General features: G+C 38.9%; 1 protein-coding gene across 5 annotated transcripts in view; it reads right to left on the reverse strand.

The window, feature by feature from the left end:
- The window catches only part of ZC3H6 (zinc finger CCCH-type containing 6), a 76535-nt gene that overhangs the window by 2492 nt on the left and 54868 nt on the right, over nt 1-19175 (reverse strand). For all 5 annotated transcript variants that reach the window (XM_073339896.2, XM_073339895.2, XM_073339897.2 and 2 more), the window contains 6 exons: nt 16889-17005; nt 12930-13043; nt 9071-9178; nt 8234-8487; nt 5543-6060; nt 3084-3320 (listed from right to left, as the gene is read on the reverse strand). In XM_073339896.2, the coding sequence (XP_073195997.2) occupies nt 3084-3320; nt 5543-6060; nt 8234-8487; nt 9071-9178; nt 12930-13043; nt 16889-17005 (1348 nt within the window). The remainder of the gene's footprint in view (nt 1-3083; nt 3321-5542; nt 6061-8233; nt 8488-9070; nt 9179-12929; nt 13044-16888; nt 17006-19175) is intronic.

Raw genomic sequence — 19175 nt, forward strand, 5'->3', positions numbered from 1 at the left:
CTTAATAACTGGCTTTCGTCCGATGTTAAGACTTAGCAAAATAAGGTAATAGCAACTATAAATTAGGATCACAGAAATCAGTTAATGGGAGTAAAAAAAACTAGTTATAACAACTTAAGAATAAACACTCAACTGCTGCTTTCTCTTCTCTTGTATACCTCTTCCAATATTTTTGTGTAAGAAAATAACTATTCCTGTCAACAATTCTGTTTAATTTAAATTTCATAAAAAGATGTATTTTTAAACCCATGAATCCTGATGTAAGTGGCTTTATTGTTGGTTGAGGGGGAAAGACATGGCTTGCTGCTGTCTTAAATGGACAAGGTGGAAATGCTGAACTGCTACTCTATTTCCCTTTCATATTTGAAATCCAAGATGTAAGGGATTCAGGGAGAAATCAGGTTCCAGAAAGGGAAATAAGGGAAGGTATTTAAACAATATTAGATTACTGAGGATAAATTATCAACCACTACTGCAGTTAGTGGGAAGCCCTGTAATTGTAGTATCATCTCCCAGTCCATCAACATCACCTCAGTCACGTCTAGCTTAAGTTTCAACCAACTCACTTTCAATCCATGCCCCAGTCTCACCCAGACACTGACTATGATCACTGACTGTTTTGGACCAGTCAGATGTTCCATGTGTAAGCACCTTAAGAGAGGAGGAGCACTTTCCTACTACTACCACCACCTGAGTCACGCTCTACAAGTGACTCTACAAGGAAAGACCTGAGTCACGCTAAAGCAACCCATCTGCCACTGCTGTGATTTGAAGGTGAGTCAGCAACACCTCATGATCAACAGCACTGAAGACAGCTGATAGATTTAATAATGCCAGCATGCACACTATCTTCATCCATTGCCAGGAAGAGACTCTACCAATGCAGTCTATGTCCCAGACCCAGAATCATACCCAGATTCTCATGGAGGTCTGAGATCACTAGATACTACAAGAGTTGTCTTGCCACAGCCTTTTTGATAATCTTGAACAGAACTGGAAGACAGGACACAGGGTGATAGCTGGCCAGATTGTCAGCATCTGCCAATGATTTCCTGGGCAGTGGCTGTACTGATCCTTCTTTAACAGAAACAGGTAATCTGCCCTCCCTTCAAGGAAGCAACAGTCAGAATTTAGGGCCAGAAGGGACGACCAGATCATTTAGTCTGATCTGCTGTAGGTCACAGGCCACCAATACCACTCAGTATCCACACACTAAACCCAACAACCGAAACTGGATCAAAATATTACAGACCAGAGGACACTAGACTGCAGAGAGAGAACAGGAATGCCTGAGGTAGGGAAATGATTAAGTGAGCAATACCCAGATAATTTCTGTCAACTGACTAGCACCAATACTCTGAAGCAGAAAATGAAAAAACCCCAAGATCGCTGTCCATCCGATCTGGGGGGAAATATCTTCCTAACACCACATATGGCGATCAGTTAGGCCCTGAGCAAGTGAGCAAGAACCAACCAGCCAAGCATCTGAATGCTCGGTGTCACCTCAGAGCACTGGCCCACACCGTTCAGTGTCCCATCTCCAACCGCAGCCATCTCTGATGCTTCCAAGGAAGGAGACCAACCCTCCCCCACCCTGAATATACTGGGAGGGGGTGGGTTGCTAAGCTCTGCTCCTCAACATGACAAGCAACCACTTCATACAACTGCACTCATAAATTTGTGCAGCTCTCTCTCAAATTTGATTAAACTGTTTTCTCATGCAACTCCTTTTGGGAGGCTATTCCATAACCTCACCGCTTTGATGGCTAGAAACCTCCTTCTAATTTCCAGCTCCAATTTCCAGCCACTTTATACCAATTTTTTCTTGTGCTAGCACTGTCATTTAGCTTAAATAGCCCTTCTCCCTCCCTGATGTATGCCCCCTAATGTATTTATAGACAGCAATCATATCCCCTTCTCAGATTTCTTTTTGCTAGGCTAAATAAGCCAAGCCCTTTCAGGGAATGTCTCCACTGCAGATGAAAACTCGTGGCTGGCCCATGCCAGATGACTCAAGCTCACGGGGCTCAGGCTGTGGGACAGTTTCACTGCAGTGTAGACTTCCGAGTTCAGGCTGCAGCCCAAGCTCTGGGACCTGGTGAGGTGGGAGGGTCCCAGAGCATGGGCTGCTGCCTGAGCCTGGAAGTCTACATTGCAATGAAACAGCCTTGCAGCTAGAGCCCCGCCAGCTGCAGGTTTTTAACTGCAGTGCAGACATACCCTCAGTCTCCTCTCATAAGATTGGCCATCCATGCCCCAGCAGGTAGCTGAAATTCTTATTATTAGACCCTACGTTCATGACCTTGAACTCTGTACTATTGAATTTCATCCTATTTCTGTCACTCCAGTTGTCAAGGTCGTCCAGACCTTCCTGTATAATACTCTGATCCTCCTTCTGTATTGAGGATGCCTCCCAACTTTGTATCAGCAGCACACTTCATTAGCACAGTTGTACTTCTGTCTCATGGTTATTAATAAAAATAATGAATAAGACTGGTACCAAGACTAATACAGTAGAACCTCAGAGTTATGAACACCAGTTGTGAACTGACTGGTCAACCACATACCTAACTGGAAACCATAAGTATGCCATCAGGCAGCAGCAGAGACAACAACAACGAAAATGTGTTAAACGTAAATTACTAAAAGGGAAAGTTTAAAAAGAGATTTGACAAGGTAAGGAAACTGTTTCTGTGCTTGTTTCATTTACATTAAGAGGATTAAAAGCAGCATTTTTCTTCTGCACAGTAAAGTTTCAAAGCTGTATTATGTCAACATTCAGTTATAAACTTTTGCAACAAATAACCATAATTTGTTCAGAGTTAGGAACATTTCAGAGTTACGAACAACCTCCATTCCCGAGGTTTTCCTAACTCTGAGGTTCTACTGTATTAAAGAGCCCACAGAAAAACTACAAAACAGGTTAGGAAAAGAAGCAAAGAATAAGTTATTCCGTTGAAATTAAAGGAGGAACTTATATAGGCATAGTGTAATTAATGGGAATAGTCACAAAATAAAAATGGGATTATTATCCTGACACAATATAAAAGAATTTTTTCTTAGAATGTAAGAGTCAACATTACCTTCTTCCTTGCTCATTGCCCTCTGAGACTGACTGCTGATTGGTTCTCCATCTTCTTGCTGTTTTTGACTAAGTCTTACAAAAAGGGCTTTCTGCATTGCTGGAAGAAAATCCGGTACATTAATAGCAGGTTTATGGCCTGTTTTACTGACGCGATCTGACTCATTTCCACTCTTATGTGAATCTTGAACAATGAGGTGAGCCTGGTGATCAGTAAATTCTCCATGCCATGTTCCATCTGCATATATAATATTAAAAAAGAATCAGCTAATTTACTGCTAACAAATAGCCAGAGAAGACTTTACAAGGCAATATTAATTGAAATAAATTTGAAAATATTTATAAATCCCACTGTATAAAGGTTAATCTTTCAACTAATTCATATTGAAACAGGCTGAAACATGACATACAAACTGCAAAGTCAACTCTGATTTTTTCCCCAATTGAAAAGAACTGTTTAATTTGCAAAAAAATAATAATCCTAAATTGTAACAAAAATCTGACAATTCTCAAGCTTTCAGATGATTTTTCACCAATTTGCACACATAGTGTGCTAAAATAAACGATAAAATGATACTCTCCCCTTGGCTATAACACCAGTAAGAAAGGATTTTATCAAATCTATTGTGAATAGAACTGTTTTTTTTAAAGGGACTATCTGTATCTACACACAGGGAGAAAAGTTACATTAAAAATATTTTTAAAATTGCAAAGATTAGCACTCAAAAAGTTAGGAAACATCAGAATTAAGGTTAGCACTGCAACTTTAATTATGTCTCTTTGTGAGTATAACTGCGTGATAGAAAAAAAATGGTAACACTAAATTCTGCAAATTTTGAGAGGTGGACAGAGCTTCTCTACTGCCTTGATAAATCAGGAAGATTGAGGGTGAGAAGCCAGATTTTACTAGACGATACCTGAAAGGTTCACAAAACAGCCATATTGGACCCATAAGGTGCCAAGGCAGTCACTCAGATACAGTAAACAGAAAAAGCATATCTTAACGGAGGCTGTGTTCGCATTGAGACTATGAGTAAAACTGAAAGAGTGGTATTTAGGCTCCTTGTGTCGAGTCAACTGAAAATGAGGCTCCTGAATCTTTTTGAAGTTTTACATTCAGACAGCCAGACCCTGAATATCTTCCAAATAGGAGGGTTTTTATGCAAGATGACTTGTTGGTCTGAAGGAGAACAAGGACAACCACCAGCTGTTCAGGATAAACAAGCTCTCAAAGATTCATCTAGTTTCAGGCTAAAAGTTAGACTGTACCTTGATCCTAGCAAAGAAAGTGAGGTTACTTATCTGTAACAGGAGGTTCCTCGAGACGTGTGATCCCTATCTGTATTCTACTTGTATTCTACATACACACCATGCACCCGAGATCAGAGATGTCTAGCAAGTAGCATCCACTGGCCTGCACGTGCACAGTTGTTCTCCTCATGTTCTGAACCAAGAGAGTAAGGGGCAGTGTGGACTGACACCTCTCTAGTTCCTCCTTTTTATTGTGCATCTAGTCATGATTTGGAGCAGAGGGGACGGAGGACAAGTAGTGGAATACAGATAGGGACAATACATCCTGGAGAATCTGTTACAGGTAAGTAGCCTCTATTTCTTCTTCAAGTGCTGGTCCCTATCTGTATTCTACATGTGGGCGATTGGTTAGTGATTGATCAAATATTATTTTATCAACTACCATTGGTTAATAACATAGTAAAAGCCTCCTGATTGGTTAATAATTAAACCAGTGTTTTAATATCATGTGCTGCAAAGAGCCGCAGGAGACACACTGAAGAGCCACCACCTGAGTATCATTGAACTAGACATCTGATTTACAATCTGCATTCAATACTTCCAAAATCTGTTACAAATTTTTCCTGTATGAATAAAGTTATATGGGGAGAGACAAGATGTGAGGTAATATCTTTTACTGGACCAACTTCTGTTGGTGAGACAAGCTTTCCAGCTGACCAGAGGAAAAGCTCTATGTAGCTCGAAACCGTGTCTCTCTGACCAACAGAAGTTGGTCCAATAAAAGTTATCACCTCGCCCTCCTTGTCCCTCTTATATCATTGGGACCATCATAGCTACAACTACACTACATATGGTGAGTATAGAACAAAGAGCTAAAGGAGTCAGAGGGAAGAAAACTGACTGGCTTGTTTAGCCTGATGCATTAGAATTCTTGTAAATGCTAAATTTACAAGTACTAGTCCTAGTGTCTTTACTTCAGTCAGCTCTACAGAATGGCTCTCTGCTAGATTTCTTCTCTTTTTTTGAAAGTTCTAGAATAGCTTTTTTCTTTTTTAAAAGAAGGTTGTTTCATAATATTCTTTAAAGATTATCTCAAAACAGGCTAATTATTCTAATATTTCTCTCAATTCTTCTAGAGGTGCAGTAATACTTCAGAAAACAGAAACATGTCTCACCAAGGAACAAAAACAATTCTGAACACAGACTTACCTCCTGTGTTATTAGTTGGCTGAAAGCTATGTACAGCTTGATGTGAATAGTAATTGTCATAGAAATCAGCTGGTTTCTGAATAGATTCATAATTGATGTTCTGCTGTCGTTCACCAGGAATCTGCTGATACAGTGGGCCTGGTGGGCAATGATTCTCTCTGGGCATATTCATCATATGTCCTTGAACTCCTGGAGTGTTGTATGGTGCACCAATGCCTGGTGGTGTTAAAGGTGGACCAGCTTGTGCTTGAATCGGTATGCCAGTTTGACCTTGTGGTCCTAAAAAGCCTGGTGGAACAGGCTGCAAAGGAGGGCTGTGTGGCATTGCTGGACCTTGGGGTCCTGTACATTGGTGATGCCCAGGAGAACCTGGGTGCATTACTGGTCCATTATGTCCTTGTGGTATGCTGGGACCAGGTCCTGGACTTGACCCTGGATTATACATATGCTGAGGATGTGGGTCATTTCCCTGAAACTGTGGTCTTGGTGGTGATGTGCTGTTATAGAAAGTTGGTGGCCTGTAGGTAGAAAATTGACAAGTAAAAAACAAGCACACATACATGCTACACAAAACCAGATCGCAGTACATATAATTTACACATTTTAAAAAGGCAACATTTTAAAAAATACAACTTTCCTCTCCTTGCCATACCTTTCTAGAAGTTTGGAATGACATCTGTTTTCCACAACATTTTACCCTGTCCCTATGGCAAACAAGTCACTGCTTTACTAAGCATGATGTGGAACAGAATAATTGGCTTTACATCAGAGGAAGAACAGGAAGCAGCAAAAATTGGATTGAAAGTAAATCAGAGAAAACAAAGATTATAAATGTAGGAAACTGGACAATACATGCAAATGTGTACGTGGATGGAAAATAAACTGAACAGGTAGAAGAGTTGTGCTCTCTGGGGAACATGACAACACTTGAACGTAGCTGTGATAAAGATATCCACATGAGATGAGGAAAAGCAAACATTACTTTCAGAAGGATGAACAACAACTGGTCAACAGAGATCTCTACACCAAACTAAAGGTCAGATTATATCATGCAATTGTATTGAGCATGCTAGTGTACACAGCGGAGACTTGGCTGATGACAGTGGGTAACAAAAAGAGATTGGAGGAGGCTGATCAGAGATGGCAGAGGAAAACATTACATAATTCATGGAAAGATAAAGTAACAAATGCAAGATTGTGGGAGCTGACAGAGCAGAACATGTTAGAAAATATTAAAGAAAGCAAGCTCATGTGATTGGGACATGTAAACCATATGGAGGGTGGGAGACATGCTAGACAAACACTGAATTGGGTACCTGAAGAAGGAAAGAGAAAGTTAGGAAGGCCAAGGAAGAAGACAGTAAACGAAGGATATTGACTGCACTAGCACCATCTGAGACAAAGTATCACAACTCGCAAGCAACTGTAATCAGTGAAGGAACTGGACTACCTGATGTGTCAGCTGTACAGGAGAAACTAAGGTCTAAGGTAAACACTGCACTTAATACTGCAAGATATCTTCTGTTGACTTTAACCTGCACAAGTATTACTGATGTATGGATGTGAACAGCACTAGGAACTGTATTTTCTTAGTCGAGTTGTTCTTTAGACCATCAGGGAATGATTAGAGTTTTTCCATACTGTAATGGTTTCCCTTACCATTTTTTCCCTGAAGAAGAGCTCTGTGTAGCTTGGAAGCTTGTCTCTTTCACCAACAAAAGTTGGTTCAATATAAGATATTACCTTACCCACCATGTCTCTCTAATATCCTGGGATGAACATGGATAGAAAAACACTGCAAACAACACTTTTTTTGCCTAAAAGCAGTGGGGGAGTTAGAAAAAAGCTGTTTAGATTCCAAATTCCTTTGGGGATATCTGTTCAAATCTTTTTGGTGCCAAGTAGATCTGAGGTTGGCAGTGGCAAACTAATTCTTATAGTAAATGTCTGTCCACATTACAAACACATCACATTGTGTGCCACAAATCCATCACAAATGGCAATCATGAGGAGCCCAAGAGTGGAGCAGCAGAACAGTTTTTGCAGTCAACAGCAAGGTGTATTGGCAGAACTGCATGTGCAGGTTTGCACAACACCTGCCCAAATTACAGTTTAAAACATCCCACGACCAACAAAGACCTGAACTCAAAGAGCTTTGAAAAAAATCCAACTCAACAGGACCAGATAAAACTTCATATCTAACAATTAGGTTTAAGTTTTACGGGAAGTAGCTGGGTAAGAGGAACAGCTCAGGTAAAGGTAGTGACGTCCGGCAGAGCTGGAATAGTAGCAACGAAGACCCCACACACCATTTCATCGGGAGTTCCTTCATTGACTGAAGTCAAGAAAGAGCTGACTATCAGGGAGATTAGAGGGAGAGGGAGGTTTGTTCACCATGCAAAGGAAGGTGGGTTCATAGTCACTCAGAGGACTGGAAAAACACACCGAAGGGAGTGAATTCCTTGCCTGTTTCTTCTGGGAAGGTCAAGACCCAAGAATAGTAATCCTATGTACAGGGTATTAGATATGCAAAAGATACTATAATTATGATGGCAAACAGTGGAAATTCTCCTCCCGCCCCCTGTTAGATAGCAAACACTGGAAATCCTCAAGGCTATCAGTTTCTTCTAAAAATGTAGTGTGGTCCATTTCTCAAGTGTTTATAAAGCCATATTTCAATCTAAAACCTACTTTTTTCCAATCTTGTGTGCTAAATCCACAGTCGGTTTCACAACTATCTCAAACAGAGATGGAATTTTCTTGAATTCACCAGAAGGATCTTGAAAATTTTCTGTATCAGACTCAGAAAATGAAAATTGCTCAGGTGGCGTTGGCAGAAGTCCAACTCCTGGAGGTGGCTTAGGAAGAGGAACTATGCCACGCTTTCTGAGTTCCTCCAGTTCTTTTTCATCTTCATTTTGTGGCTCCTCTTCAGTATTCAAAACCTAAAACAAAGCAACGCAGTGAAAGTTCTTGTACTAAATTTGCACTGAACTTAACATTTCATTGTAGGTCTTCATTTTATATGTTAAAAGAATTAAACTGCTCTGTAATAGTATGTCTATTATATATTTCCTGCCATTAACATCAAACTCAGAAGAATTCTAAATCCCCCATTAAAATTTCTTCTAGGTCAGCCAGGAATTTAACTATTTCTGCAATATGGAACATACGATTTTAGAAGGTCCATGTCCTCTGATCAGTAACTTCAGAAGACAGAAAGCAGTAACATGTTCTAAAATACATATAATACATTTTATGCCATATGAGTATACATGTAAAAATGAAAGAATAAGGAAGTTGGAATAAGAGAGAAGGAAAAGAGAATTCATTGTGTAGCATGTGGTCATAGAGCCAAACTCCAGGGCTGAGATTTTCTCAGGGAGCTAGGATGTTAAACATCACTGGGAGATAGGTGACTATCTCCCTTAGGCTCCTTGAAAGATCACGTCCTATATTTATTCCACTTGACTAGCTTGCCACTCATAAATAATGTTCACTGACTGTACCACTATAAGCATTACTCACCTTATCTAGCAGTTCTTTTGTTTCTTTAGTTAGTGGAGCATGAGAAAACTTGCACTTATCCCCTTGGTAACATTTTGCTCCTGTATGATAGAACTTGCAAGGAAATTCATGTAGCAGCAAAAATATTAAGGACTCTAACAGGTAGCAACATTTAATTTGCATAGTTTGGAACAGTTTCACAAAGTAATTTTCAGTTAGACTTCCACTGCTCCTAAACACTTACCATTTCTAGAATCATATTTTAAGCATTAATAAGGTTAATAACAAGACTAATAAGCAATTCACTGTTTAATCCTATTTGACACAGTGCTAGACTGACTATATGCATTTAACCTGCTCCCCCCAAAACAAACAAAAAACCACACCCCCTATAGCCCCTTACTAAAGTCTAACTTCAAGTCTTTATTAATCTTTTAATATATGAAATAACCTAATAATCTGTCAAACTAAAGCCAATAATTTCAGAAAAAGATGAAGTTCCCTCCTTAGATTATCTAATTTTTATCCTTAGATTATCTAATTTTTCCTACTGTAAGCATCTCAAAATAGTGAAGTTATATATCATTAGGTATAGTCTCTTCTTGAAGCAAGGGAAATTTAATCCTTTAAATGATGTATTACTTACAACAGAGATTAAATATGAAGTTTTATCCTGGACTTTAAATTTCCAGGTATTTATCTGTTTAAATTAAAATTTGTACAATTTTAGTATCAAATCAATCAAAACCTGTTATTTGTATTAAAAACCATATACGGGTCCATGAAATTTAGGGACAGATTATGTGTAAGAAAAGGGAATCTTCACTGAAGTGTGTGGGGGGGAATGGTTGAAACAGCAGCTCTTGGGTTTTTTTATATACAGTAAAAGCTATGTTATCTGGCACTTTATCAGCCGGAAAGCTCTATTAACTGGCTTTTCTGATATCTCCCAATACAAATCTTCAATCTAGTAACTGGGACTAGTATACTGCCCAGGAGATTATGCAATTGCACATTCTGTCCTCTACTTTTATTCAAAAGAGGCAGAAGACAAGTAAGCAAGCTGATATTATTATCAGCAAGCAAGGGATTTATTAAAAAGAAAAAGCAGCTTCCAGAGTGTGTCATAGGGTCATTACAGATTCAGCCCAAGCTCCTACACCGTCTACATCTACAATGATAATTGATGTTAATAATAATGACCCTGAGGCACTGCAAGATCCTGAAGTGCCTTCTGAACCATCAAAGAAAGATTAAATTATGTTCAGTATAGTTTTAGTGTTAAGTGTATTTTTAGTGATTTGGGTGTATTGCGCTGCCCATAGTGATATGTAGTGTCATAAGATAACCTACTGTATAGAAAACTTTACCTGTATACACCTACATGCTGCAAGAAACCAACCACTCTGCAGTGCAGGACTACTACTGGATTGGTGAGTACCTGTACGCTATTTAATATATTTTATTCATTTTATTGTATTCTAACTCTTTGAAAATTGGTATTCCATTGGTAAATATAACTCTTAGTTAACTGGAATTTTTGATTAACCGGCACACCCCATTCTCCCATCATGCCAGATAACAAAGCTTTTACTGTATGTTTAACCGGAATTTTTGATTAACCGGCACCTCGCATTCTGCCAGATAACAAAGCTTTTACTGTATGTGTATGTATGTGTGTGTTTGTGTATAATGCGTGTGTGTATATAAAATGTGTACACACACACATATTCTTAGCTTTATAAAGTGTGGTTCTGCTCTAAAAAATGATCAAGCGTTACTGTCAGGTTCCAGGTTTGCATGTAACATTTGAAATATATTCAGTTTGCAAATAAAAATTTTTTCTAACTGCCAGATTTCAAACTTAATCTAGGTTTTCAAAGTTAAACTATGATCTTTCCTTGTCATGGACCATCAGTAGAAAAGCTCTCAGGACAAATTATACCCTTAGTAAAAAGAAAAGGAGTACCTGTGGCACCTTAGAGACTAACCCATTTATTTGAGCATAAGCTTTCGTGAGCTACAGCTCACTTCATCGGATGCATACTGTGGAAACTGCAGAAGACATTATATACACAGAGACCATGAAACAATATCTCCTCCCATCCCACGCTCCTGCTGGTAATAGCTTATCTAAAGTGATCACTGGAGAGATAAGCTATTACCAGCAGGAGAGTGGGATGGGAGGAGGTATTGTTTCATGGTCTCTGTGTATATAATGTCTTGTGCAGTTTCCACAGTATACATCCGATGAAGTAAGCTGTAGCTCACGAAAGCTTATGCTCAAATAAATTGGTTAGTCTCTAAGATGCCACAAGTACTCCTTTTCTTTTTGTGAATACAGACTAACACGGCTGTTACTCTATACCCTTAGTGACACTCATGCAACCCAGCTGCCTTCAGTAGGATTTGCACAAGCAGAGCTGATTAAAACTCAGTAAACAATTCTGTTGAGGAAGCAATGAAAGAAGAGACTGCTGCTTTCTCTCTCTTAGTTGTGTTGCTAAATGGAATAAAGAGCAGTAAAATTAATTTATTCTTTAAAGCAAGCTAATCTGACTCTGAATTCCCACCCCAAAATCTTTAACTTTATTTTAGATTGGTAAGGGCATTTCAAAACAAGACATGCCATTATTTGCATCCCTAAAAACATCACACATACTAAAGCAATCCAGATAAGATTACATAATTGACAGCAACCATACCATCCAGTTCTCTCTCTCATACACAAAACCCTCACCATCCAAATTCAGTAGAAAAGTTTGATTGCAGGTCAGGGAAAAATTAACTCTGCTTGCACAGTTAAAACAACTCCAGCGAATACAAAATACAAATCAATGTTAACCATCCATCACACAACCGCACATAAAAACTAATGCCTAATAGTTGTTCATGAAATAGTTGTACCAACTCTGTGGCTTTGTACAACCATGCACAATCCACAACAAGTGCTATTTTAACAATTCAAGACTGAAGACTGAGTTGTGCAGTCATTTACATCAGTGCAATATGTGAGCAAAGTAGGTGTACAATGCTATTCAATAAGAAGTACTTTATACTCATTTTACACAGGTGCAAGTAATCCATTCCCCCTCTCCAACTCCAAAAAGTGTTTTTTGTGTGTGTTGGGGAAAGCCACCCTGTCCCCATCCAGCTCTTCTCCTCCCACACAAACCACTGTCCCACCCCGTCATTTAGAAATATGACCAAATAATGATGTACACCAGCTCCCTGTGCTAAGGAGGTATAGAATGGTAATTAACTGCACCTTCTGCTCCAGACTGGAAGGACATGGAGATCTTGAAGTTGTCATATCTCATTCTTACCACAGAGAGAGCTGGCTGCAGTGTTTACTATTTCCACTGAAGGAATCAAGAGAGGGCTATGATGTTATAGACTCCCTAATCTATGTCTTTATGGGATGTCAGACACACAAAATACATGGTAAAAAGAAAACTAATTTCTAAGAGTTCTCAGTTTTAATCTTCCAATAATACCCCAACAGTAAAAAAGATGAAAAAAATTGTATACTCTATAATTTTATCTTGCCAATGTTGCCTTCATAAAAACAAATCCATGGGATAAAAGCTTGTGAACCAACTGTAATGTTTAGATTTTTTTAATATATATAATCAGGTTATAAACCTCAAAAGAAAAATTATAAAGAATCCATGGAAAGTACCTAACTATAATTTGAAAAGCTTCTCAGTTTCATGCACATATCACCATATACCAATTGCACAAACTTTGCAAATGATATTTCACAATAAAACACAATCAGTCAGTGTGTTTATGAAGTGTCTAAAGAAAAATCAAATTATACTAAAATATAAAAACCTTAACTCGGATTTTAATTCAAATATAGTTTTTTCCAAAGGATATTATGCAAATAAATGCAGTTGTCTCCTTTGGTACAATAACCCTGTATGTAAAACTTGCAGATTTCCTTTTTTTTCTCTATCTCTGCATCATGATCAAATTTACACTGGTCTCCCTGTAAATATGACAGAAAAGGAGAGACAAAGAGATTATTAATTCTAAATGCTGAATTTATTCAACTTCATATTTTAACAATGATGCTTTCATCCTGTTTATCCAGTTTTGAACTTTTCTCTCTATTGACAATACAAGTATTTAACAAGTGAGTCAATTTTCTTGAGATTCCAAAAAGAAGTGGAGACAAAGAACATTTTAGCACATTCTCAGACTAGGATCCACAGAGTATATGCTGGTGGTCCATGGAGAGTAGGCTGGTCACATGGCACTGTTTTTCCCCCTTGATTCCATCTGGTAAATGGCATTAAAAGAAGCTAAAAATGGAGAGGTTACTCACCTTATGCAGTAATTGGAGTAACTTCGAGATGTATCCCCTTACGGGTGTTCCACTTTGAGGTGCATGTGCACTTGAAGTGGAGCACCCACAGGGACACTACTCAAAGAAACATTAAATACCTTCCTAATATTATCTTTCAATTTAAGCAAATGCTGTAGTTGTTGCAAGAAAATTATGTGATCACAAATGCAAGGGGAAGGTTGTTTATGCTATGAAAAAGTATTAGAAACTATTATATAGGAGCTGCCCATTTAGACAATACAAAAAAACATATAAACTGTATTACTTTACATTATGACTAGTTCCATCAAAAGTTTTACAAAACAATAATTTTTGAAAGTACTTTAAAAAAATAAAAGGAGTACTTGTGGCACCTTAGAGACTAACCAATTTATTTGAGCATGAGCTTTCGTGAGCTACAGCTCACTTCATCAGATGTTTACCGTGGAAACTGCAGCAGACTTTATATACACACAGAAATCATGAAACAATACCTCCTCCCACCCCACTGTCCTGCTGGTAATAGCTTATCTAAAGTGATCAACAGGTGGGCCATTTCCAGCACAAATCCAGGTTTTCTCACCCTCCACCCCCCCACACAAATTCACTCTCCTGCTGGTGCTAGCCCATCCAAAGTGACAACTCTTTACATAATCAAGTCGGGCTATTTCCTGCATAGATCAAGGTTTTCTCACATCCCCCCCACCCCCATACACACACAAACTCACTCTCCTGCTGGTAATAGCTCATCTAAACTGACCATTCTCCAGGTTTAAATCCAAGTTAAACCAGAACATCTGGGGGGGGGGGTAGGAAAAAGCAAGAGGAAACAGGCTACCTTGCATAATGACTTAGCCACTCCCAGTCTCTATTTAAGCCTAAATTAATAGTATCCAATTTGCAAATGAATTCCAATTCAGCAGTTTCTCGCTGGAGTCTGGATTTGAAGTTTTTTTGTTTTAAGATAGCGACCTTCATGTCTGTGATTGCGTGACCAGAGAGATTGAAGTGTTCTCCGACTGGTTTATGAATGTTATAATTCTTGACATCTGATTTGTATCTGCGATACAACCGCATTTGCTCCAACCCCTCAGACAGAGACAAACACCTACAAGATCTCTGTCAAGCTTTCTTACAACTACAATACCCACCTGCAGAAGTAAAGAAACAGATTGATAGAGCCAGAAGAGTTCCCAGAAGTTACCTACTACAGGACAGGCCTAACAAAGAAAATAACAGAACGCCACTAGCCGTCACCTTCAGCCCCCAACTAAAACCCCTCCAACGCATTATTAAGGATCTACAACCTATCCTAAAGGATGACCCAACACTCTCACAAGTCTTGGGAGACAGGCCAGTCCTTGCCTACAGACAGCCCCGCAACCTGAAGCAAATACTCACCAACAACCACATACCACACAACAGAACCACTAACCCAGGAACTTATCCTTGCAACAAAGCCCGTTGCCAATTGTGCCCACATATCTATTCAGGGGACACCATCACAGGGCCTAATAACATCAGCCACACTATCAGAGGCTCGTTCACCTGCACATCCACCAATGTGATCTATGCCATCATGTGCCAGCAATGCCCCTCTGCCATGTACATTGGTCAAACTGGACAGTCTCTACGTAAAAGAATAAATGGACACAAATCAGATGTCAAGAATTATAACATTCATAAACCAGTCGGAGAACACTTCAATCTCTCTGGTCACGCAATCACAGACATGAAGGTCGCTATCTTAAAACAAAAAAACTTCAAATCCAGACTCCAGCGAGAAACTGCTGAATTGGAATTCATTTGCAAATTGGATACTATTAATTTAGGCTTAAATAGAGACTGGGAGTGGCTAAGTCATTATGCAAGGTAGCCTGTTTCCTCTTGCTTTTTCCTACCCCCCCCCCCCAGATGTTCTGGTTTAACTTGGATTTAAACCTGGAGAATGGTCAGTTTAGATGAGCTATTACCAGCAGGAGAGTGAGTTTGTGTGTGTATGGGGGTGGGGGGGATGTGAGAAAACCTTGATCTATGCAGGAAATAGCCCGACTTGATTATGTAAAGAGTTGTCACTTTGGATGGGCTAGCACCAGCAGGAGAGTGAATTTGTGTGGGGGGGTGGAGGGTGAGAAAACCTGGATTTGTGCTGGAAATGGCCCACCTGTTGATCACTTTAGATAAGCTATTACCAGCAGGACAGTGGGGTGGGAGGAGGTATTGTTTCATGATTTCTGTGTGTATATAAAGTCTGCTGCAGTTTCCACGGTAAACATCTGATGAAGTGAGCTGTAGCTCACGAAAGCTCATGCTCAAATAAATTGGTTAGTCTCTAAGGTGCCACAAGTACTCCTTTTCTTTTTGCGAATACAGACTAACACGGCTGTTCCTTTAAAAAAATAGTTATCTTACGGCTGTTTTATAACGGTAGGTGGCACTAAATACTCATCATATTGGGAACCAGGGGATTTAAATACCATAACAGACAAAGCCATGAAAATATTCAAGACTATTTTATGGCTATTACCTTATATTTCCACCAGGAATTTCAAAAGAGCCTAATTACATTTTATTTTTACTTTGCAAGTAAATAATGAAGAAAAAAAGTTGTTAATCATGAAAAGACAGAAAATTGTGTACCACCGAAGTCACAGTGGAACTAGGAATAAGTGACATAATAAACATTTTTGACATACACCATCAGATTAAGAGCAAATATGTAAATTTTTCATAATTTATTTCAAATTTCTATATTATATTTTATAATTGATTAAAAGATTAACTTTGATACCAGAGAATTAAGCTGCATTGTATTATTTGTTTCAGCATGATGCAATACCAGAATCTACATAATGGCAGGCTGTCATGCATGCCATGGATTATGTCTGGCTCTAATATTCTAATTCAATTTCTCTTCTTCCTGCTTCCCAACCCCTCCAAGCTGCTGAGGTTTTTCATGTCTGCCTTTCTTGGATGTTTGGGAAAGCATATTTTCTTCCTTTCTTAGGCTGGAGAGAGAAGTACTCTTCGTGAATAATTAAAGCAGTGTTTTTCATTTCACTGTGTCTCAAAATCTATAATATCCAATAAAAGATTATTTTTAAAATAGAAATGAATCACTAAATCTACCTACTAAATCACCCTACATATGTCCAAAATTAAATATAAAAAAAATACAGATGACATATTACATTAATTTCAGATTCTAATATTGCTGGACACAAGTGTATTTATCATACTGTACCTGCTAATAAAATAAGTGATCAACAGTATATCTTTTTATATAATTTACATTGCACAGTGAAAGGATATGTAGTTTGATAGTTTTCCCCCAAAATTTTCTCTTGCATTTATTTTAATTTATACTTCTTGCCAAAAAATACTAAGGCAAAAAACAAAGTTACATAAAACAAGTTTTCCTTATATTAGCTAAATTGAAATAGAATGCCCACTCTTTCCCCGACTCCTGCTAGAGATACATACATGCATATAAAGTATATATTTACCTTAATACATCTTCCCTCAAGAAAATATTTACAAATTTGTTTTCCTTTATGTTCCACTGTATGTTGATTTATGAATTCCTGACTCATATTCACCCATTTCTTCACTGGTTTGCCTTCCTATATAAAAGGAAAAAAATATTTTAAATGTATGTGTTTACTATTATGTATGTGTAGTTACTATTTTAAATATATTTAAAAACAACAATTACAGCATTCAAAGCAGTAGTTATCTGAAAGTGGAATAAAATTTCAAAATAAAATGACAGTAAATCATGACCTGAGTGTTTTCAGAGTGTTTGAGTGTTCTCTGTACACAGTTCACAGAAAGGCTATTCTATCTCAAAATATAAAGTAAAACCAAATATGCATTATACATTTTCTTGGATGTTCTAATATTGTTCTGTAAGACTAAGTAAAGTAAAATTCTTCTGTGAAAATAGCAAGCTTTCTGTTATAAATGCAACAAATTTAGAATCTTCTTTCAGCTACCATAAAGATTTGTTTCAGAGTAGCAGCCGTGTTAGTCTGTATCCACAAAAAGAAAAGGAGTACTTGTGGCACCTTAGAGACTAACAAATTTATTTGAGCATATTAATTTATTTCATCGGATGCATCCGATGAAGTGAGCTGTAGCTCACGAAAGCTTATGCTCAAATAAATTTGTTAGTCTCTAAGGTGCCACAAGTACTCCTTTTCTTTTTATAAAGATTTGTACATCTGAGTTTTGCAAATGTATACAGGAAAAAAATGAAATGTACCTCTGTTATATGGGACACAGTAACTAATACTTCATATATTCAATGATCTCAAGACAATAACGTTACAGTTAGATTAGTCACCAGCTGAGGGCCCAAATACAGCAACTAGGAGTTCCCTCAGGAATGCCAGAATACTAACAGTTAATAGCCAAGCAACGTGAGTCAACTCTTAACCCTGATATGACGTCTCCTTCCATTATATATTTTAAAGTAAACTTTTAAGGAAGAAAATCAGAAAGAAGACAACAGAATGCTCCTGATGGCGTCTTCACCACCCTCTTCAGTCACTTTCCCAGTCTCAGCACCCTCCTCTCAGGAGAGGATGCTCCTCTGGCTGGGACTTTACTTCCCAACTCAGATTGAGAATAATCAACCAGGTCCACTATAGAACTGTTTGCCTCCACCCAACTGATGAGCAGGAAGAGGTCCACGGATGTCCACAGAAAAAGGGATCCCCCAACACATGTGGGAGGGAAGGGCACAAACAGGGCTGCGTGAGGAGAACTAGGCAGAGCCTAGAAGGGGTGACAGCTAAGCACACCACATCAAGGGCTGTTCCTGGTGGTGGGGGAAAACTTGAAGTGCCAACAACTTGCTGCATCAGCTCTGAGCTTTCCACCTAGCTTCTGCACCAACAGCCCAAGACCCACATAAATGCACACCCCCTTACGTCACCCCCCAACCTCTCTCACACTTCCAGAGTTCAAATGGACAAAAAAAGTACATTACAGTAGCATCTGGGGGCTCCAACTGAAACTGGGGCCCCACTGCGTTAAGTGCGGTACAAACAGAAGAAGAATGTTGTTGCCCCAGAAAGTTTACATCTGAATAGACAAAACAGAAAAAGGGAAATATTACCACCTACATTTTACAAGTGGGGAACTGCTGCGCAGAGATAAAGTGACCTGCCCAAGGTTAGACAGAAAGTCCATACCAGAGCCAGTTCTTGAACTTACACATAAGTACTCATGTGCTCCACGTGCCTGAGACTAGAGATTTCCAGCAAGTTCATGCCTGTGCAGTTGCATGCACCCCCCAACCCAGTGCTCTGTACCAGGAGTGTAAGCGGCAGCAATCTCTGACACCTCTAATGCCTCTTCTTACTGCAAATCCAGTCATGATCCAAAGCAGAGGAGAAGGAGAGCAGATAGTGGAATACAGATAGGGACCACACATCTCCAAGAATCTCCTGTTACATATAAGTAACCTCCCTTTCTTCTTTGAGTACTGGTTCCTGTGTGTATTCTACATGTGGATGATTGGTAAGTAGTATTCAAACAGGAGGATGGTGCAAGGATGTCCCTATCCATGAAGGATACTTTATTTGTCGCCATCACATTAGCCAGACGGGTAAGTGAACGGGGCAGTGTTTATGGCTGACTCGTGCGTCACATGTTTTAAGGAGAAGGTTCAAAGGGTGGTCTGGTAGGTATTGAGAGTACGAGACCGAGGTCCTAACAGTGGGAAGGTCCTAATGAGACCTTTTAGGTATCTGACTGTTGGGTGAGCCTTCTATGGGAGGACAGAAG

The sequence above is a fragment of the Lepidochelys kempii genome, chromosome 3 (genome assembly GCF_965140285.1).
Source record: "Lepidochelys kempii isolate rLepKem1 chromosome 3, rLepKem1.hap1, whole genome shotgun sequence".
NCBI classification, from domain to species: Eukaryota; Metazoa; Chordata; order Testudines; family Cheloniidae; genus Lepidochelys; species Lepidochelys kempii.